Source organism: Bombus affinis, chromosome 14, assembly GCF_024516045.1.
Source record: "Bombus affinis isolate iyBomAffi1 chromosome 14, iyBomAffi1.2, whole genome shotgun sequence".
Lineage (NCBI taxonomy): Eukaryota > Metazoa > Arthropoda > Insecta > Hymenoptera > Apidae > Bombus > Bombus affinis.
In genome coordinates this window covers 3,548,395-3,564,781 of record NC_066357.1, presented here as the reverse complement: position 1 = coordinate 3,564,781, position 16,387 = coordinate 3,548,395, and the positions used below count along the sequence as shown (strand labels likewise).

At 39.7% G+C, this 16,387-nt stretch overlaps 3 protein-coding genes across 13 annotated transcripts in view; 2 read left to right on the top strand and 1 right to left on the bottom strand.

The window, feature by feature from the left end:
* Window positions 1-308: 308 nt before the first annotated feature.
* On the top strand, window positions 309-6,008 carry LOC126924387 (ionotropic receptor 93a). Of its 2 annotated transcripts, XM_050738811.1 has the most exons (15): window positions 309-828; window positions 966-1,124; window positions 1,205-1,300; window positions 1,480-1,629; window positions 1,711-1,934; window positions 2,082-2,246; window positions 2,444-2,611; window positions 2,686-2,919; window positions 3,142-3,321; window positions 3,393-3,623; window positions 4,104-4,251; window positions 4,790-5,141; window positions 5,201-5,332; window positions 5,626-5,786; window positions 5,858-6,008. In XM_050738811.1, the coding sequence occupies exons 1-15, from the start codon at window positions 738-740 to the stop codon at window positions 5,953-5,955; spliced, it is 2,589 nt and encodes an 862-aa protein (XP_050594768.1). In that variant the 5' UTR covers window positions 309-737; the 3' UTR covers window positions 5,956-6,008. The 2 variants fall into 2 exon arrangements, with proteins under 2 accessions (XP_050594768.1, XP_050594769.1); XM_050738812.1 differs by lacking the exon at window positions 309-828 and having other exon boundaries at window positions 1,000-1,124; window positions 1,205-1,308.
* Window positions 6,009-7,671: 1,663 nt separating this feature from the next.
* LOC126924389 (serine-rich adhesin for platelets) lies at window positions 7,672-15,089 on the top strand. 2 transcript variants are annotated; one of them, XM_050738813.1, is made up of 7 exons: window positions 7,672-8,031; window positions 8,474-8,775; window positions 9,290-10,493; window positions 11,038-11,243; window positions 11,910-12,095; window positions 12,840-13,059; window positions 14,837-15,089. In XM_050738813.1, the coding sequence occupies exons 1-7, from the start codon at window positions 7,995-7,997 to the stop codon at window positions 14,974-14,976; spliced, it is 2,295 nt and encodes a 764-aa protein (XP_050594770.1). In that variant the 5' UTR covers window positions 7,672-7,994; the 3' UTR covers window positions 14,977-15,089. The 2 variants fall into 2 exon arrangements, with proteins under 2 accessions (XP_050594770.1, XP_050594771.1); XM_050738814.1 differs by having other exon boundaries at window positions 7,678-8,031; window positions 12,840-12,981.
* The window catches only part of LOC126924385 (serine proteinase stubble-like), a 76,680-nt gene continuing 75,309 nt past the window's right edge, over window positions 15,017-16,387 (bottom strand). For all 9 annotated transcript variants that reach the window (XM_050738803.1, XM_050738804.1, XM_050738805.1 and 6 more), the window contains one exon: window positions 15,017-16,161. In XM_050738803.1, the coding sequence (XP_050594760.1) occupies window positions 16,003-16,161 (159 nt within the window). In that variant the 3' untranslated portion in view covers window positions 15,017-16,002. The remainder of the gene's footprint in view (window positions 16,162-16,387) is intronic.

The window sequence follows — 16,387 nt, the reverse complement described above, 5'->3', positions numbered from 1 at the left end:
CAATTGTCTCTTGGCTGTGACAAACGCGCGCGCAAACGAAATATGTAATAACATTACTCGGTGTCGATACTTTGCATGTAGACCGATCCAAAGTGCTATTCGATGTTTCTTCAGTTTGTTTCATATCTCTATTTTCTTCGATTTTTAGTAATTCTTGGAATTGTAATATAGCATGTATAGGCACACAATGTTAGGAACATTGCACAAATAAAAATATAAAAAGTATATTCATACGTGAGACTATTATCTCAAACAATATGATAAATAAATTATAACGCGAACAAAATTCTTTACGTGCCTGTAGCGGAGACTTTCATTTTTATAGTATGGATATAATCTCTTCACTTTATCGACTTTCAAGGATTATACATATCTGATTTCTCGTCTATCTCTTTCATTTTGATAAATTTTTCTGAGAACATTATAATATTGAAAAGCTTAGGGCGAGTTTCGCGATGAGTTCGATAGCGCACGCAACTAGGCTAAACAATGTCTCGTTTCAATTTCACGGGGGTTCGATCGTTCGGTAGTTAGTTATTAAAGAACTGACCTTTCTTGTGATTCGCGGTGCATCGAGTTGCATTAGGTTTACTCGGTATACGGCTCGTGATCGCGATCAGCTCAGCCTGTAATAACGAATCGGCCAAACTAATGAAGTGATACATTATTCACAGGTGTCCTCGGTTATATACCGTACGAACAATACGACGCGCTGTTATTTTAGTTCGTCAATAGAAATGATATCGGTTCTCTTGCTCCTCTGGTGTGTCAATTATGGGGACAGTTACAACAATTTTCCATCTCTAATTACCACCAACGCTACTATGGGTACGAGTGATTTTCCTCTTAAAACAAAACCTAAAAGAAATTTTTCTTCCAAGTGATATTATCCTTTGATGGTGTTATTATCCTTAGAAAGAAATAAAATCGAATTAAGTTCAGTGAAAAAGAATTTTTTTAAACAGCCGTCATCATCGATAAAAGCTTCTTTGATAACAATGGCGACCACCGAAATGTTATGGGGGTGGTGCACGATTTAATCATAAATACTGTGAAAAAGGAGATGCACATAGGTGGCATAGTTGTACGTATTTTTCGTGATGCGGATGTCAATCTATGGCAAGGTAAACTCTACATCTCTAAACATGGTTAATCATCATTCGGATTACTCACTAACCCTCGTTATTTCTTAATCATTAACAAGGCTATACAATCCTTTTATCTGTCGCGAGTTGCTGTATAACGTGGCGCCTGCACGAGGTCGCACGAAAGGAAGAATTGATACATCTCGCCATAACAGGTACAGAGGTATCGTTTTTTTAAATATTCTAAATCAAGAAAATTCAAACAAATTAGTATCATTTTCCAGAGATTCTAAATTAAGAAAATCTAAATACATGAAAAAAACCTAAAAATTTAGTATCGTTCTCTAGAGATTCTGAATTAAGGAAACCTAAGAGAAAAGTTTATCATTTCAAGATCCAGATTGTCCCCGAATTCCAGAGACGGATGGCATGAGCATGCCGGTGGTGGTGCCAGGAGAAGAGCTGTCACAGATTTTTCTCGACTTAAGGATGATGAACATTCTACCCTGGAACGTGATCAACATTCTCCACGACGATACATTCGGTGATAAGGGCAACTAGTAGCTGCGATAGTGGCACGAGAGTCCTTTTATCTAATTCGATCTGTGTTCATGGCTCGTTTCAGGCAGAGACACGATCAGCAGAGTAATGACAGCCATCTCGGACAAGTTACCGAACAAGCAAGTGAACTTGATCTCTAGATCGATTTTCACGTTGAAACACGAAACGACGAGAAGTGAAAGGAAAAGTTCGGTGAAGAAGACGTTAAACGATTTCCACGTGGAACAACTGGGACATTGTTTCTTAGTTATTGCTACTGTCGACATGATTGCTGATGTGATGGGCGTGGTGAGATCTCTGTTCTTATAAAAATCTCAAACACCATGATAAGCGACATTTTTCGTTTCTTGTTAGAAGATTAATACGTTGTCAATTCCATATCAAACATTTGAAAATTTCCGGAGGGATTTCTTAGGTTGAGATTTTTCTTTCAAGGCGAGATCCTTGAAGATGGTCCATCCAGGTAGTCAATGGTTGTACGTGATCACCGACAGCGCGTCGAAGAATATGACCAATATGACGGCATTCGTTGATTTATTGGCAGAAGGAGGAAACGTAGCCTTCATGTACAACGCGACCAATTTGAGCAACTACTGTGAAGTAACAATCTATATTTTCAGATAATTAACTGCTGGGATTGTTTCATTTGTTGCAAACGAACTTATTACACAACCTAATAATATTAAGAAAAAAAAAGAAAAAAAGACAAAGTAATTCCCAAAGAAATATCATAAGCAATCCCTCTATAAAATTTCTTTCATATAGGACAAATAATTGTTGAAAGATTCTTGCTTCAGATCAAGCTGATATGTTACGTGGAAGAATTGATTCAAGCACTGGCGAAAGCTCTTGAGTACTCCTTGACGAGCGAGATTGATCTGTTTAAGAGCATGGAAGAGGAGAAGTTCGAGATGATCAGGCTAACGAAACGCGAGAGGCGAGCGGAACTCCTGAAGAATATTAGAGTCAGTAAATTGTACACAAATTTATAGCGAAACGTCCTTTAACGGAACTAAAATCGAAACTATGTTCCCGTCAGATACACCTTTCCCAAAACGCGTTTGCTTCAGAAGGTTTCTGCGGACGGTGCTTGTTATGGAGATTCTCCTCGTCCATAACTTGGGGAAATTTCTTTTCTCGTGGTAGAAACATGGCACACCTGTTGGATATAGGCACCTGGTCACCTGGTTTCGGGGTAAATCTAACGGACGTGATTTTTCCTCATATCGCGCACGGATTCAGGGGCACTAATTTACCAATTGCGACTTACCATGTGGGTAAACGATCTTTTAACTTATTTATCTGAATCTTTCTAATGGAAGTACTTTTGGAATTATTGGCTAAAAAAGAAAAATTAAGAAGACAAATAAGTAAAGTATTTCTTGTGTTATTGTTTAGAGAGGAAAGTTAATTTATTAAGCCTTTACTCGAATCTTTTTCGTTTCAATTTTGACACAACCACGTAATCGAGTTGAAAATTTATATATTATTTTAGAATCCACCATGGCAGATAATTTCTGTGAGTAAAACAGGCCAAAAACTATACGAGGGATTGGTATTCGACGCGATCAATTACTTAGGCTCGAAATTGAATTTCTCTTATACGGCGATTACGCCGGAAGTGACTCGAAATTCAAACTCTTGGAATACCTCTCGGTACGCGAAGCTTGGCGAGGTAAGGATTTATATATACACTCTGTTCTTTGTCCCTTGTCTTCTTCGTCGGCTAATCGATTCTGTTCTTAGAAAATTAAAGAAATGACCATGTCGGCTACCAGAAAAGTGCCAAAAGAGGTGATCGATTTGGTGCGAGAGAGGGAGGTTCTTTTAGGTGCTTGCGCGATCACTGTAAACGAAAATAAGAAGGACGCGATTAATTTTACTGTACCTATTTTCGTGCAGACCTACAGTTTTTTAACTTCCAGGCCCAAACAATTGTCTAGAGCTCTCTTGTTCGCCTCACCGTTCACCAAAGAGGTTTGTATAGATACAACATTTCTTTTTATAATAACAATGCTACCAGATCATTGAATAATATAGGTAACTCTTGTATAACGAGAAAGTTAGGTCTCAAAAAAATCGTCTAAAAAGTATTTTTAAGTTATTACTCGAGGGTTGGTCGTTGCTGAAAACTTAGCTCAACAAATCCTCCTTCGAAATAGCTTGAAAATAAAACCGAAGAAACGAAGCAAATATAGCGCACATATAATATTATCGAACATTAGTCGCTTAATAGTTTCTCACAAGGTTTCCTGTGCTTCTCACAGTGACAGAAACGAATCGACGTAGTTACAAAAAGATCGCGGAGAGATATTTCGTGGCTGCGCTAAAAGCGTTGGCTAATGTTTCGGCATTCCGCTACGTAATAGCGCATAATGACAGAACTATAAAGATTGTCGTCGTTCGGTTCGGTATGTTCCGTGCTGGCATTCCCCTAACGTTCCGGCTGCCTTTTAGACGTGGGCCTGTCTGGCGGTATCCATTATCGTAATGGGTCCGATCTTGTACCTGGTTCACAAGTACAGCCCGTACAGCATCAAGACCTCGGGCCTAAAGTCCTCGTTTCAATGTGTGTGGTACGTGTACGGGGCACTTCTTCAACAAGGTACGACTTTATTGTCCCGTAAACCGCCTCTATTTCTCGCACGTTCACGCGATGCAAGCTTCTGGCGATTTTACTACCGATCAACAGGTCAAATGTTCTGTATTTATCGCATACAAATTTTATTTGTTGGCATATAACTTCTCTGTGATGGCTCACAAAATTTGAGACCAATTTGAAAGCATATAAAAATTACAATATACTTACCGGAGACGTATATTTAGTACAAAATTACAGAATATTTCAGAACCTATTGTTTCATATCGATAGAAGCAGAAATCAGCAAAATTTCTCATACCGCATAATCTTACAACTTCAGGAACGTGTTAACGAGGTTTAATAAACAATGGTAACGATACTCATTGCCAGAATATCGGCTCGTAAATTTCATGCGTTTAAATTCTTTCCATTTCCATACAGTAACCAAACACTTTCCTCTACCCTCTCTTTATTTGCTAATTGAAATTCAACGATCAAAAAGTACCTACTATAAAAAAGAAAAAAATCTCACGCCATCGAAATAAAATTCAAAAAATTCCAGGAGGAATGTATCTGCCGCATTGTGACAGCGCTCGCATACTGATCGGCGTCTGGTGGTTGATCGTGATGGTCGTGGTAGCTACTTACTCCGGAAGTCTGGTCGCCTTTCTCACTTTTCCACGAATGGACGCCTCTATCCTAACCGTAGACGATCTGCTCGCGCGTAAGGACGGGATCACCTGGAGTTTTCCAAACGGTAGCTTTCTCGAAATGTACATGCAGGAGACCGACGAGCCTAAATACCATACTTTATTGTCGCGCGCGGAAAGTCACAACGACACGGAGGAAGAGAAACTGGTGGAACGTGTGAAGGATGGGAAACACGCTCTGATCGATTGGAGAAGTTCCCTCAGGTATAGTTCGTGTCAAATCCATACAAAATTTCGTGGAAATTAACGAGACCGTGAAATAGGTTCTTGATGAGGAAGGATCTGTTGTTGACCGGAGTCTGCCATTTCTCGTTGAGTATGGACGAGTTTCTCGATGAACCTATCGCCATGATCATTCCACACGACAGTCCTTATTTGCCTGTCATTAACGCGGAGTAAGTTGCGCGTTGACTTCTGAACGATAAAAGTCGGTAATTAGTTGGGGTAATGGTTTGGAATGTAAGATATAACGGGATATGTTAGAACGAAAGAAACTAGAGAATAAAGTCTGGATAGTATTGATATTAATTAAGTTTTGGTACGATTGCAATATATTTTTATAAGTTTCTTTATAAGTCGTATCATTTCTATTAGGAAAAGTTTGTTCTAGCGTGTCCTATTGTACTCGTAGTTTCATTTATTCCACGAATTAAGATTGTTTGAATGAAACGGAGTCTTCGAAACGTAGATTGCATCGAATGCTGGAGTCTGGGATGATGAATAAATGGATCACGGAAAGGATGCCGATAAAAGACAAGTGCTGGGAAGTGCCAGGAAGCAATCAGGCGGTAAACAAACGGAAAGTGAACGTCACCGATATGCAAGGAATATTTTTCGTATTGTTCATGGGTATTGTCTTTCAAATCCATCGTCGCAGATTTCATCAGCATCCTAATTAAAAGATTTCTTCGTTATTTTAGGCATCATACTGGCTTTCTTCTTTCTCTTTTGCGAGTGTTACTGTCATAGACGCAAGATATCTAAGGAACGAAAATTAATTCATCCCTTCGTCTCTTAAATCTCGAAACATTAATATTAAGATGCAACGAAAATAAAATAGGAACAAAATCATTTTCTGCTATTCGTCGCTCCTTTATCCTTTATCCACCAGTGTCTCAATATAGGCGATACGCGATTTCTCCCCGGAAAAATGAATCAAACCGATGTAATGCGCCGAAACGCACGTGTAATCACTTTTTTTCTCCTTTTTTGTTCCATAATTACTGACTGAACAAAAAAAGCGTGCTTGGTACTAGCCGACGTAACCGGAAGACCTAAAAATCCTTGCTCAATCCAAGCTCACGATTTTTTCGAATTTCTTTTCCTTCGTTACATCGATCCAGAAGAATCACGAACGTTGAGCAGAGCCATAAAATTGAGAAACCAGTAGTTGTTAGTCCATTTCTACCGACAATTCGCATGGCCAAGCGGGCGCGAAATGATTCTCGCCAATGAAATAGCGACCAATGGCCCGCGAACGTTTGCAAGCCATTACAATTACCATCACGAACGTCTAATTTGCGGGTAATGAACGGCACCGGATATTGCGTGGATATCCACGCAACGTTCGAAGTCGAAAACGTTCGATTCGTTCCATCACTGGCGCTCGGAACATGCTTTTTCATCGTTAGTTGCACGAGAATCGTGGCAACGTTTCGTGGATGCTATCTATGGAGTTAATCTGAAGAAAATGTACGCGGTAACGGCAATTATTCTGTACCGTGTAAGCAATAAAGATTCATTTAGAACAGTAACGCAAAGATTATTTATTTATTCACTGGTAAAATGCTGGTAAAATCCACCTGTTATTATGCAACATGAAGATATTAGACTTTATTGCAAAACCGAGATTTACTATCTACAGTTAAGAAGATTGACACGGATGCTCCTTGCACAGGTATTTCGAGGATTCGTTCATTGTTTCGTTAAGTCGTTAATTTTACTTGGAAGACTTCGCGCCTAACAAGGTTTATTGCATTGTGAACAGTAACGACCGCAACATTGAGCAAGACTTATGACGCGTATGATTCAGTTGCTCCCTGTTACGTTACGCTGGAAGTTGCCACAACTAGTTACTTTATTAAGATCACACTCGAAGAAGAATGGAAGTTGCAAGTGTGCGAACGCGAGAACGAAGAAAGGTCGGCTTCTACTTGTTTATCTTCGAATAATTTGCTTGTTTTCGAATTCATAGAAATCTATGTAATTACTCTTTTACCCCTTAACTGTTACTACGGGGTCATAGAATACTCCATACATAAATATTATTGTAATTTCGTTGTAGAATAGTCGTCGCATCAACGTGAGCTAAATTAATCGATGTTACAAATTGTCACCTAAATTTCCAAACCCACCGTAGATTAGATTTAGGTTTAGATTCCACCATTCGCGCAGTCACCACAAAATGTTAAAAAAAATCCTAATAAAATAACTAGATTTTTGAAGTAACGAATTTGCCAATTAAAAATATGACTTTTCTTTTATTAATTAATTTCCTTGAATTCTTCAAAACTAAATTCCACCACTTATTCAGTCGCCATTAAATTTCCACAAGCTTGCGAATCCCTGGGATTCGAAGAACCCATAACAAGATTTGGAGGAACGAATCCGCCGCGATTCTCTGAATAATTCTGAATAATTCTCCTCCTCCTGTTCCTCATTCTCCTCCTACTACCAACTTGGCATCCTCTGGGGAAGCTGGAACCCCGGCACACGGTTTCGCGAAGGGGAAAGGAGAAAGACGAGCGCGCGATATGACGGCGTACATAGACACGGGTTTATCTACCTGACGACCTTGCCGTTTAAAAAATCGCAGAGTGGCCGGCAGAGGCTCGAGCGGGCGGCGTGCACCATCCGCGAGCCAGTTCCGACGTAGAGAGCGGACGACTAAGACTAATCCTAACAGAGCTGCCTGTCGACCCACGTTTCCGCGCCACCGTGTTGCGCTTCCTTTCGTAAATCGAGAGAGAATCCGCGAGGAGACGGGTTGTCCATGCTCCTCGCCAGTCGACCTGTGCTCCTCGTCCGCCAGTTATCCAGCAACCAGTCGCGATTAATATGGGCGCCTGGATGTCCTGGCTGATCCTGTTGCAGCGTACGTATTTTTATTCCGTTTTCTTTTATTATTTCCATTTAATGTTCGTCTATTGGTTGACAGTTCGGAGTATTAAACTTTTGCAATTTCCGCATAATATATACGCGATTTATGTTAAGATTAAATTAATCTTCCTTACGATTTCATGAAAATATTCTTCAACGGTGTCGTTCGTACTCGGCGAATTGTCTTTAACTTAGGATTTAATCGAGTCTTGTTAAAATCTTATAATTTTTCTGTGGTAAATATTCTAACAGCGTCGTTCATGCTCGAGGAATAGTCCTTAACTCAGGATTTAACCAAGCCTCCTTGAGATTCTATAATTTTTCAGTGAAAACGTTCCAACAGCGTCAATTGGTATTTGAGAAATTGTCCGTATCTTAGGATTTAATTAATCTTCCTTAAGGTGATGCGATTATTCAATGAAAATATTCTCCAACAGTGTCGTCCGTGTTTGTCCACGGCTACGACAACGTGGGATTCGACGGCTGGTATCAACCGGTTCCGCATCGGCCGGTCGACATCATCACGGACGTTATTAACGACCTAGGCGTGCGGATTCTGCAACAGTACACGGCCCACGGGAACGTTGCATTCTCGCCGACGGGGGTTGGCTTCATCCTGGCAGCACTTTACGAGGGCTCGGCTGGCAGAGGAAGACAGCAGATCGCGGATGCTCTTGGTCTACCGCGAGATCGAGACATCACCAGGATCGGTTTTCGCGATATCCATCGTAGATTGAGGGTAAGAATTATCCTAGTCATTTCTGACTCTCGTTAATCCCTTCAGAAATATCTTCAATATTTTAATATTTTAATAATTTGACAATATGGAATTGATTGACAATGCATTGAACTTCAAAACAGTTCCCTTATAAAAAATACAGGCTATGACTTTCTGTGAAACTGCGTCTTTTCGTGCTCTTCATATTTCATTGCCCTGTCCTGAGCACCTTGAGCAGCAGTGTATGTATAAATTGCCATGCCAGTTATTTCTTCTATATTCTTCTTAAGTTTGGAAGAATCCGAGCATCAGAGGGTTAAATTCTTCACTGTTGCATAATACGTTCGATGAGTGCGATTAGACACAGTAAAGGAACACGGAAAATTTGCTGCGTCGGTTCATTTGAGGCTTGAACGCGTAATTTCTCTTCTTTAACTAGCAGTTTCTCTTCTGGTCGATCGCCCTTTTCGAACAAGTTTCGTAACGAATCAAACATCCGTGACGGGTCCATAGTAATTATTTCTGTATTTCAAAGACGTATTTGAACGCCGATGGATTCCTTGGGGGTCTAACGCTCAATCACGAGAACACGAAACTGAGGCCAGAGTACGAAGACATCCTTAGGTTCTACGGATTCGATCTGTCTATCCCTGAAGAGGAGACCAACGAAACCGAAACTACTTCTGTACCAGAAACAACTAGTGCGATGACTGAACAATCGACGACCGAAGCAAGAACGTTGGTTCCTGACGAAACTACCACGCCAAGTACAACAATAAGAACTATGCAGAGTTCTGAGATCACTAGCGATATACCAATGTCCACTACTCCCATGGTTGAACTTATTGGAATGACCTTAAGCACCATAGACGAGCAAGATAGATTGACACAAACTATTTCTGATAGCTCTGTTTTAACGGGCGCTACAGTAGCTACTACCCTGCCTAGTTTAGTTACAACTTTATCTACCGAGGCAATGACTACATCTACGAGTACCTTGCCTAGTTCAATTACAACTTCATCTGAAACTTCTACCACTGTTATTTCTACTACTACTACTACTGCAGCTACTACAACAACTTCTGAAATACCGCAGACAACCGTTACAAATTCTGCTCAACCTATAACGACGGTCACTTCCACACCAAGTATTCAATCGCCAAACGCTGATGGAACATCAACTACGCCATCGACTTTGACGAGTACCGTTGCGATTATATCTACTCCAAGTTCAACTTCGGCCGTAACATTTTCAACATCAATGGAAACAAATTTAGAATCAACGATTATATCTGCTATTGGACAGACGACCGTTTCCACTGATCAGGCCGCCGAATCTGTGATGACGACGGAACCCATCACGGAGTCAACGACCGCGTTAACAGGCTCTACGCCAAGTTCTACGTCAACAACTACCGGAACTACTGTCGTCGCGTTATCCGCAGAAACTTCAGAAACGTCAGCAGCCAATGTGACAGAAGCTTCAACGAGTTCGACGATCCCAACTCAGGCGAACGAGGCGTCGTCCACGAATGGACCACCTGCTGATGAGAATACCGTTTCAACGGGCTCGAACAATCAGTCTATCCCGAACGAGATGGGATCTACCGATTTGCCAGTCACGACCACAAGTGAAACCGGGTCGACTGGGCAGCTGACCACTGAATTCTCGAGCACGATGATGAATCGAAGGAAACGTAGCGACAGGAGCCCCAGGGGATTCTTCTCTAGCTATCCAGGTAGAGTGTTTTATTTTCGTTTTGTTCTTCTTTTTCTGTTATTCGTCCTTTCATTCCTCTATACGTTGATTAACAGGATGGATGAGATGAGTGTGGAGAATTTTGTAGAAAATGATTAAGACGAATGGCGAAGGATCTTAGGTAGAGCGCTGATGAATCTGGTTGGTTTATCGTATTAGGATTAGTGAAAAATAAGAGGGAGATAGAGATTAGAAATTGGGATAAATTAGTGGTTGTCTGACACGCTATACAGTTTGTAGATTTTTCGGGTTCTTTTATGCATTAGCGTCTCTCTGTCCTTAAAGAGTAACATTATAGAACATTTATATTAGCGTGGCTGCAAAAAGTATTGACGCATGCTCCTATTTTCTAACAAAGCATTATTTCGTATCGAGTTCTATATTTCATTATCACAGTATCAAGTTTTTGTAGTCATCCGTGTTTTTTACACGTAGAACGATCTTTTTGACGTGTTGACTAGACTATTCAATTTTCATCTATTAATTTCGTAACTTGTGTCCGAAAATAATTTTTTGCATTTCAGACGAAGGAATTTGGATGCAGGACCTAGGAATCTGGAAGCCTTATTCCACGACCTTGAACGAGGCATCTGTCAGAGACTCGACGGAGATATCGTTCCTAGTAAACGGCTGCGATGTCTCCTCCGTTACGGCTTCCAGATACTTCGCAGTTCTACCTTTTGCCTATTTTCCATCGCTGCATGCAGTTGCCCTTGAGTTTCCTCTTGATGTAAGAATCATATTTCTCTTCCACGAAAAGTTCTCAAACATATATTTGTTTTAATAATTACTATTATAATTATTCATCTAAACGTATGTTGTACGGCCGTACCGCCCGTATGCAGAAGACTAAAAACTGATAGGATCTATAATTACTGCGGCGACACACGAACAATTATGTTGTCCTCCATTTTAAAATCTACAATACAAAGAGTACATATTGATCAACAGATAAATAATTATACATAATATCGATGTGTGACAATTTTTTCAAAATTTGCCTCATAGTTACTGCAGCATATCGTCGCTTTAATGAATAATGGAACGATTAATAAAGATACTTGAAATAAATAATAAAGATTTACTAACTAAAAATATTAGAATTGAAAAATTACAAGCTGTACGTTGTGGATTTTTATAACTTTGCAATTTTATATTATACAGAATAATGAAACGATTGGCAGCTTGTAAAATTCATTCGTGAAATTAATTTAATTTACTTTAACATTAAATTTATGATCGCCGTAGGAGAGAATTTATTAGTACTGATAGCTAGTAACTCGCGACCTGTCAAGTTTCACCGTTAACGGTAGTTTAATTGTACAAGAGGATCCTGATCGTAAAGAGTCATCGAATGATTTCTGTACGAAATCACGTTTCTAACTCGTCATTCCAGGACCCAAGGTACAACATCCTGCTAATGATGGCGACAGACAGAAGGGATACGTATCGTTTGGCGAGAGATCTTGGCGGGAAATCGTTGAGACTATTGCGGAAGCAGTTACAGGCTACTTGGGTCAGGGCCACCATCCCGTCCTTCATGTTGCGCGGTTTTGTCACATTAACGTCTTTCCTGCAAAGGGTACGAAGCATAATTTCGTTACAAAAAACCTTAAACAGTTATTCAGTTTGTTTTTCTTCTCGAAATAGATCGAGTCATTGAAGAATGAATTTTAATAGATGAAAAGGGAACGGTTCTGAAAACCTGGCCGAACCGTGCTTTCCGGTGTTCGCCGCTCGATATTTTGCCATTAGTCGCGGCCATTAAGCGCCTAATTACTTAATCGCGTTAGTCTAGAGATCTTGAGCGCACTTTCCGTTTCTCGTCACGGCTGTATTCCGCGAAGCAGAGCGATCGGCACAACGCGTAGCCTTCTTGACGACACGTAATTCACGACAATTCGAAGCGCACAGCGAAAAATGAGAATTGTTTAATAGACGTAATTCTGGGCCCGGCACCATTCTACTCGCGAGTTTTACGGCCGATTCCACTGTTATTTCAGCATTCTCACAGGTTTTAGTGCCTTTGAATAGACGATGTTCAGCTTGAGATAATTTGACTCTCGAAGTTAAAGTCTTTTGTTCTATTGAGCCACTTCACGCGGTCGAATAGGATTATTTAAAATCGTCGTTGACTTTGTCTGACAATGTACTATTTTTACCAACGTTTAATAATTTTTCCATATTTATCACTATTTCCTTTCCTTCGATTATATTCTTCGAACCGCATTATTTAACGATTTTAATTATCGTCTTGATAACTTTTCCCGTTATTTGATTATATATTTTTAATATTTCGTTATAAAAAAGTTAATCTCATTTTCAGTTGGGAATTCTGGACGTGTTCGAGCCTAGAACCGCCGACCTCTCACCAATGACACCAGATCTTGGTGTGTACGCCAGAGACGTGCAACAGAGTATCGGGGTGAACATCAGAAACTATATGAAACCTGACAGAACCCACTCTCGTGAGTCGACTTATCGTCCTACCGATCCTCCATTGATCGTTCCACTGCGTCGGGACTATTATCGATACTATCATCCAGGTTTCTGCTCTCTGCTTTCTTCGTTCTACTGCACTCTTCCTCTACTTTCCTTATAACTTCAAACTCCAAAAGCTACGTGACTACATGGTGGTGTTAAATATTTTACAAGACCTAGCATTCTTCCCTCGCAAGAGTTTTTCCAATATTCTTGTCCAGTATTTTCCTCCCGCGAGGTCTAGAATTTTTACAAATTTTTCCATAGAATTATACTCCTGTTAGAGGATGTCGGAGAGTCTCGAATTTCTCGTGTATGGGAAACAGAAGAGGATATCTCGGATTATCGTAGGAGGAAGCGATCAGCGATTAGCAATGTTCGATCAGGTAATCGCTGTGACGCAATATCCACAGGTGAAATTGCGATTCTACGGTGCATGTCGTTCGCAAATAACAAGATATCGGTGGACGCGCGGCGGACAAGTGTCTGACGATGCCTTGCCGTTACTACTGGCGCGTGTCTGATCAGTTTCCCCTTCCTTTTTATTTTCTTCTTCGTATTAGATTGCCACATAAATTCCGTCAGCCAGAGTGTATCTCTTACGAATTCGATTTACGATATCCATCTATGCGACTGTTGTGCCACATCTCTTTCATAAAAATTTTCGAATTAATAATTAAACATCGACATTTTAAAGGAATAATTAATAAAAACATTTTTTAACCGGCGAAAAAAATTTAGCTACTATAAAATTAATTTCAAAATTGATTTGATCATACCTTTAGAATTTTATAGATCTAGATTTCAGATTTAGGATTTATTTTAGAATTTTATTATATTTTTCTTAATGTTAAGAATATGTGTTTGTGGAAGACGGAATTTTTAGAGACACGCGGTGAAATAGAAATCTTCGCGCAGATCGGGGCATCGCGAGCCGCGCCGAATTCGATTGATTCGTCAAGGGACTACCTCGTCGTTGATAGATTGCCGGATCTGTAACTCGATACACTCTCTCGTCGAGGTTGTTGACTGGCAACCGACGTCGTATCAGCAAACTGCATCGTGAGAATTGAACAAATATCGTTGTTAGTTTATTTTCTTTGAAAGGAAGAAAACAAATCCATATAATAGTTAATTTCTCTTTTTTACCGCGAAGTCATTAGATGTTTGATTACGCAAAGATTCTGAGAGATTCGCCTTTCCTTCGATCGTCTGTCGAATGTCGAATCGTCGCTAATTCGTTGTTTGTTCGTCCAAGAGCTGTCGTTTCCGGTTTATTGTAATCGACGCCAGCCACGATCAAGAATATTCTCAGTATTGTTATAATGTCGGCTGGATTTAATCACTGATATCCTGTGTGCCTGACTCACCGAGGGAAATAAATAAAAAGACCTTGCGTTCGTTCTCCGTTATGCCTACTAGGAATTCCTGAATCGTTACGAGGAATGCAGCTCGTAAATATTTTCATTAATCTGTCAGCTGCTTGTTTCCAATTTTCATCCTCTCTATCAATTTTTCAGTCCCCTTGTTACTCGTTTCATTTTCTTAAAACTTCTTTATCATTTGCACTGTACTAGCTTATAACTGAGATGATTTCTAGAAAAAGGATCTATAGGTCTATAATGAAAGAAGATCACTTGGAAATAACATAAATAGTAATGCTAGTAGCTAAGAGGAAGTACTTTAACACGATATACTTGAAAAAGAGTCTTATGGAACCTTTGGTCTTGTCTTATGGATCCATTTTGTGGAAAGCTTCTCAATTGAATAATTTTATCGAGTTTTAATAAGTAAGCTTTTAGAGTTATGAATAAGATATTTAAAAGAAATTTTTCTTTGTAGGAAATGGATTATTCGAGAGGGCAGGGCCAGTGCCATTTACAGTTGTCCATCCGTTCCTCTACTTCATCGTCGACGCAGAGACTTCGGTAGCTTTGATTGCTGGCCGGGTTAACGATCCGCTCAATTCGCGAATTTTGTAACTCTTAATCTACTTGGGAACAAAGATGGACAAGTTCCGGGTAGTAATAAACACATATGTTTATTTGACATACTTATAAATATCGTTATATATCTATAAACAATTACACACATATATATATATATTTATATTTATTAGATCTTTCCTAGTTCGCACACACCTACCTTTAAGTACACGATGTCTGTACAAAAATATCCGTACGTTGTAAATAAAGAAGGGAAAAAGAGAGAGAAAAAGAGTGACGAAGGGAGAGGGAGAGAGAAAAAGAGAAAGGGGAGATTAATTTAGCTTTTCGATTAATAGACGATTATTAAGGGCGATGGGCAAGAACTTAGCATTTTACAGAATTCGCTATACAATTTGAGTAAGATAAATGCATAATCATAGGGCTTGCAGTTGAAACCGCATGTTTTAATTATTTACGTCCTTTCTTTAACGTGGCGTTTCAACGTCAAGCCGGTTAGCTATTTCTCCGCTTAGACTTCCTTTCTTTTTATATATTCATGTACAGGCTAGCAAAAAACTGACAGACGAACACGCGGTTCGTTCGCGGCTGAGAAATATATTATTATCTTACTTATATTTATATGTATATTTATATATATAAATACAGTCCTACGCGCGCGATTTTCTTTTTATCGTTCCATAACGATCTCCACAGTCTCGCGCGGTCTGTGTTTGATTGGCTTCGCTTTCCGAGTAGCAGTCTTTAAGATAGAAGTTTCTCAAACTTCTATCCAATGTATAGATACATATATATCTTATATCTCTCGTTTCTTTTCTACCATTCCTTTTTTCTCTCCTGCTTTTTTCGTCTTCGAAGAAGAACGAGAACCATTCCTGCTCGAGTCCCGTTTTCTTCGACAAGTCTTACGTATTTGGCAGTGATTCGTGCAATCTCCTGGTTACCCCTCGGTTAAGAAATCGAAGAAACGTGCAGAGTTACGCTTGGAATTCCTATTCGGACAGTCGGTTCGTCGCAGGCTGTCGACAAGGTCCTGTGGTAAATGGTTATTTGGAAACCGGGTCAAGTGACGTTCTTCAGGATCCATGGTACGAACTTGGAGATCCTGGTACACACGCCTGGCAGATTGGCCTCTGCGCAACCAATTCCCCAGGATATGATGCCAGCAAGGAAGTATCGACCGTCTTTCCCTCTTACTTGGAGAGGACCACCCGAATCACCCTGAAAATTACACGTAACAAGCCTTTCTGAGTCTTGGAAATACGACAAAAATTTGTTTGGTTTCAGAACAATATCAATTTTAATACGAATTTAATATTTGAAAGAATATTCATACATTCCCGTTCTGGTGGAACAACTAGAATCTTGGATATTATTCCTGTATAATAAAATATATATATATACAGAAAAATAGTAAACTAGATGATAGAATATATATATAAAGTGC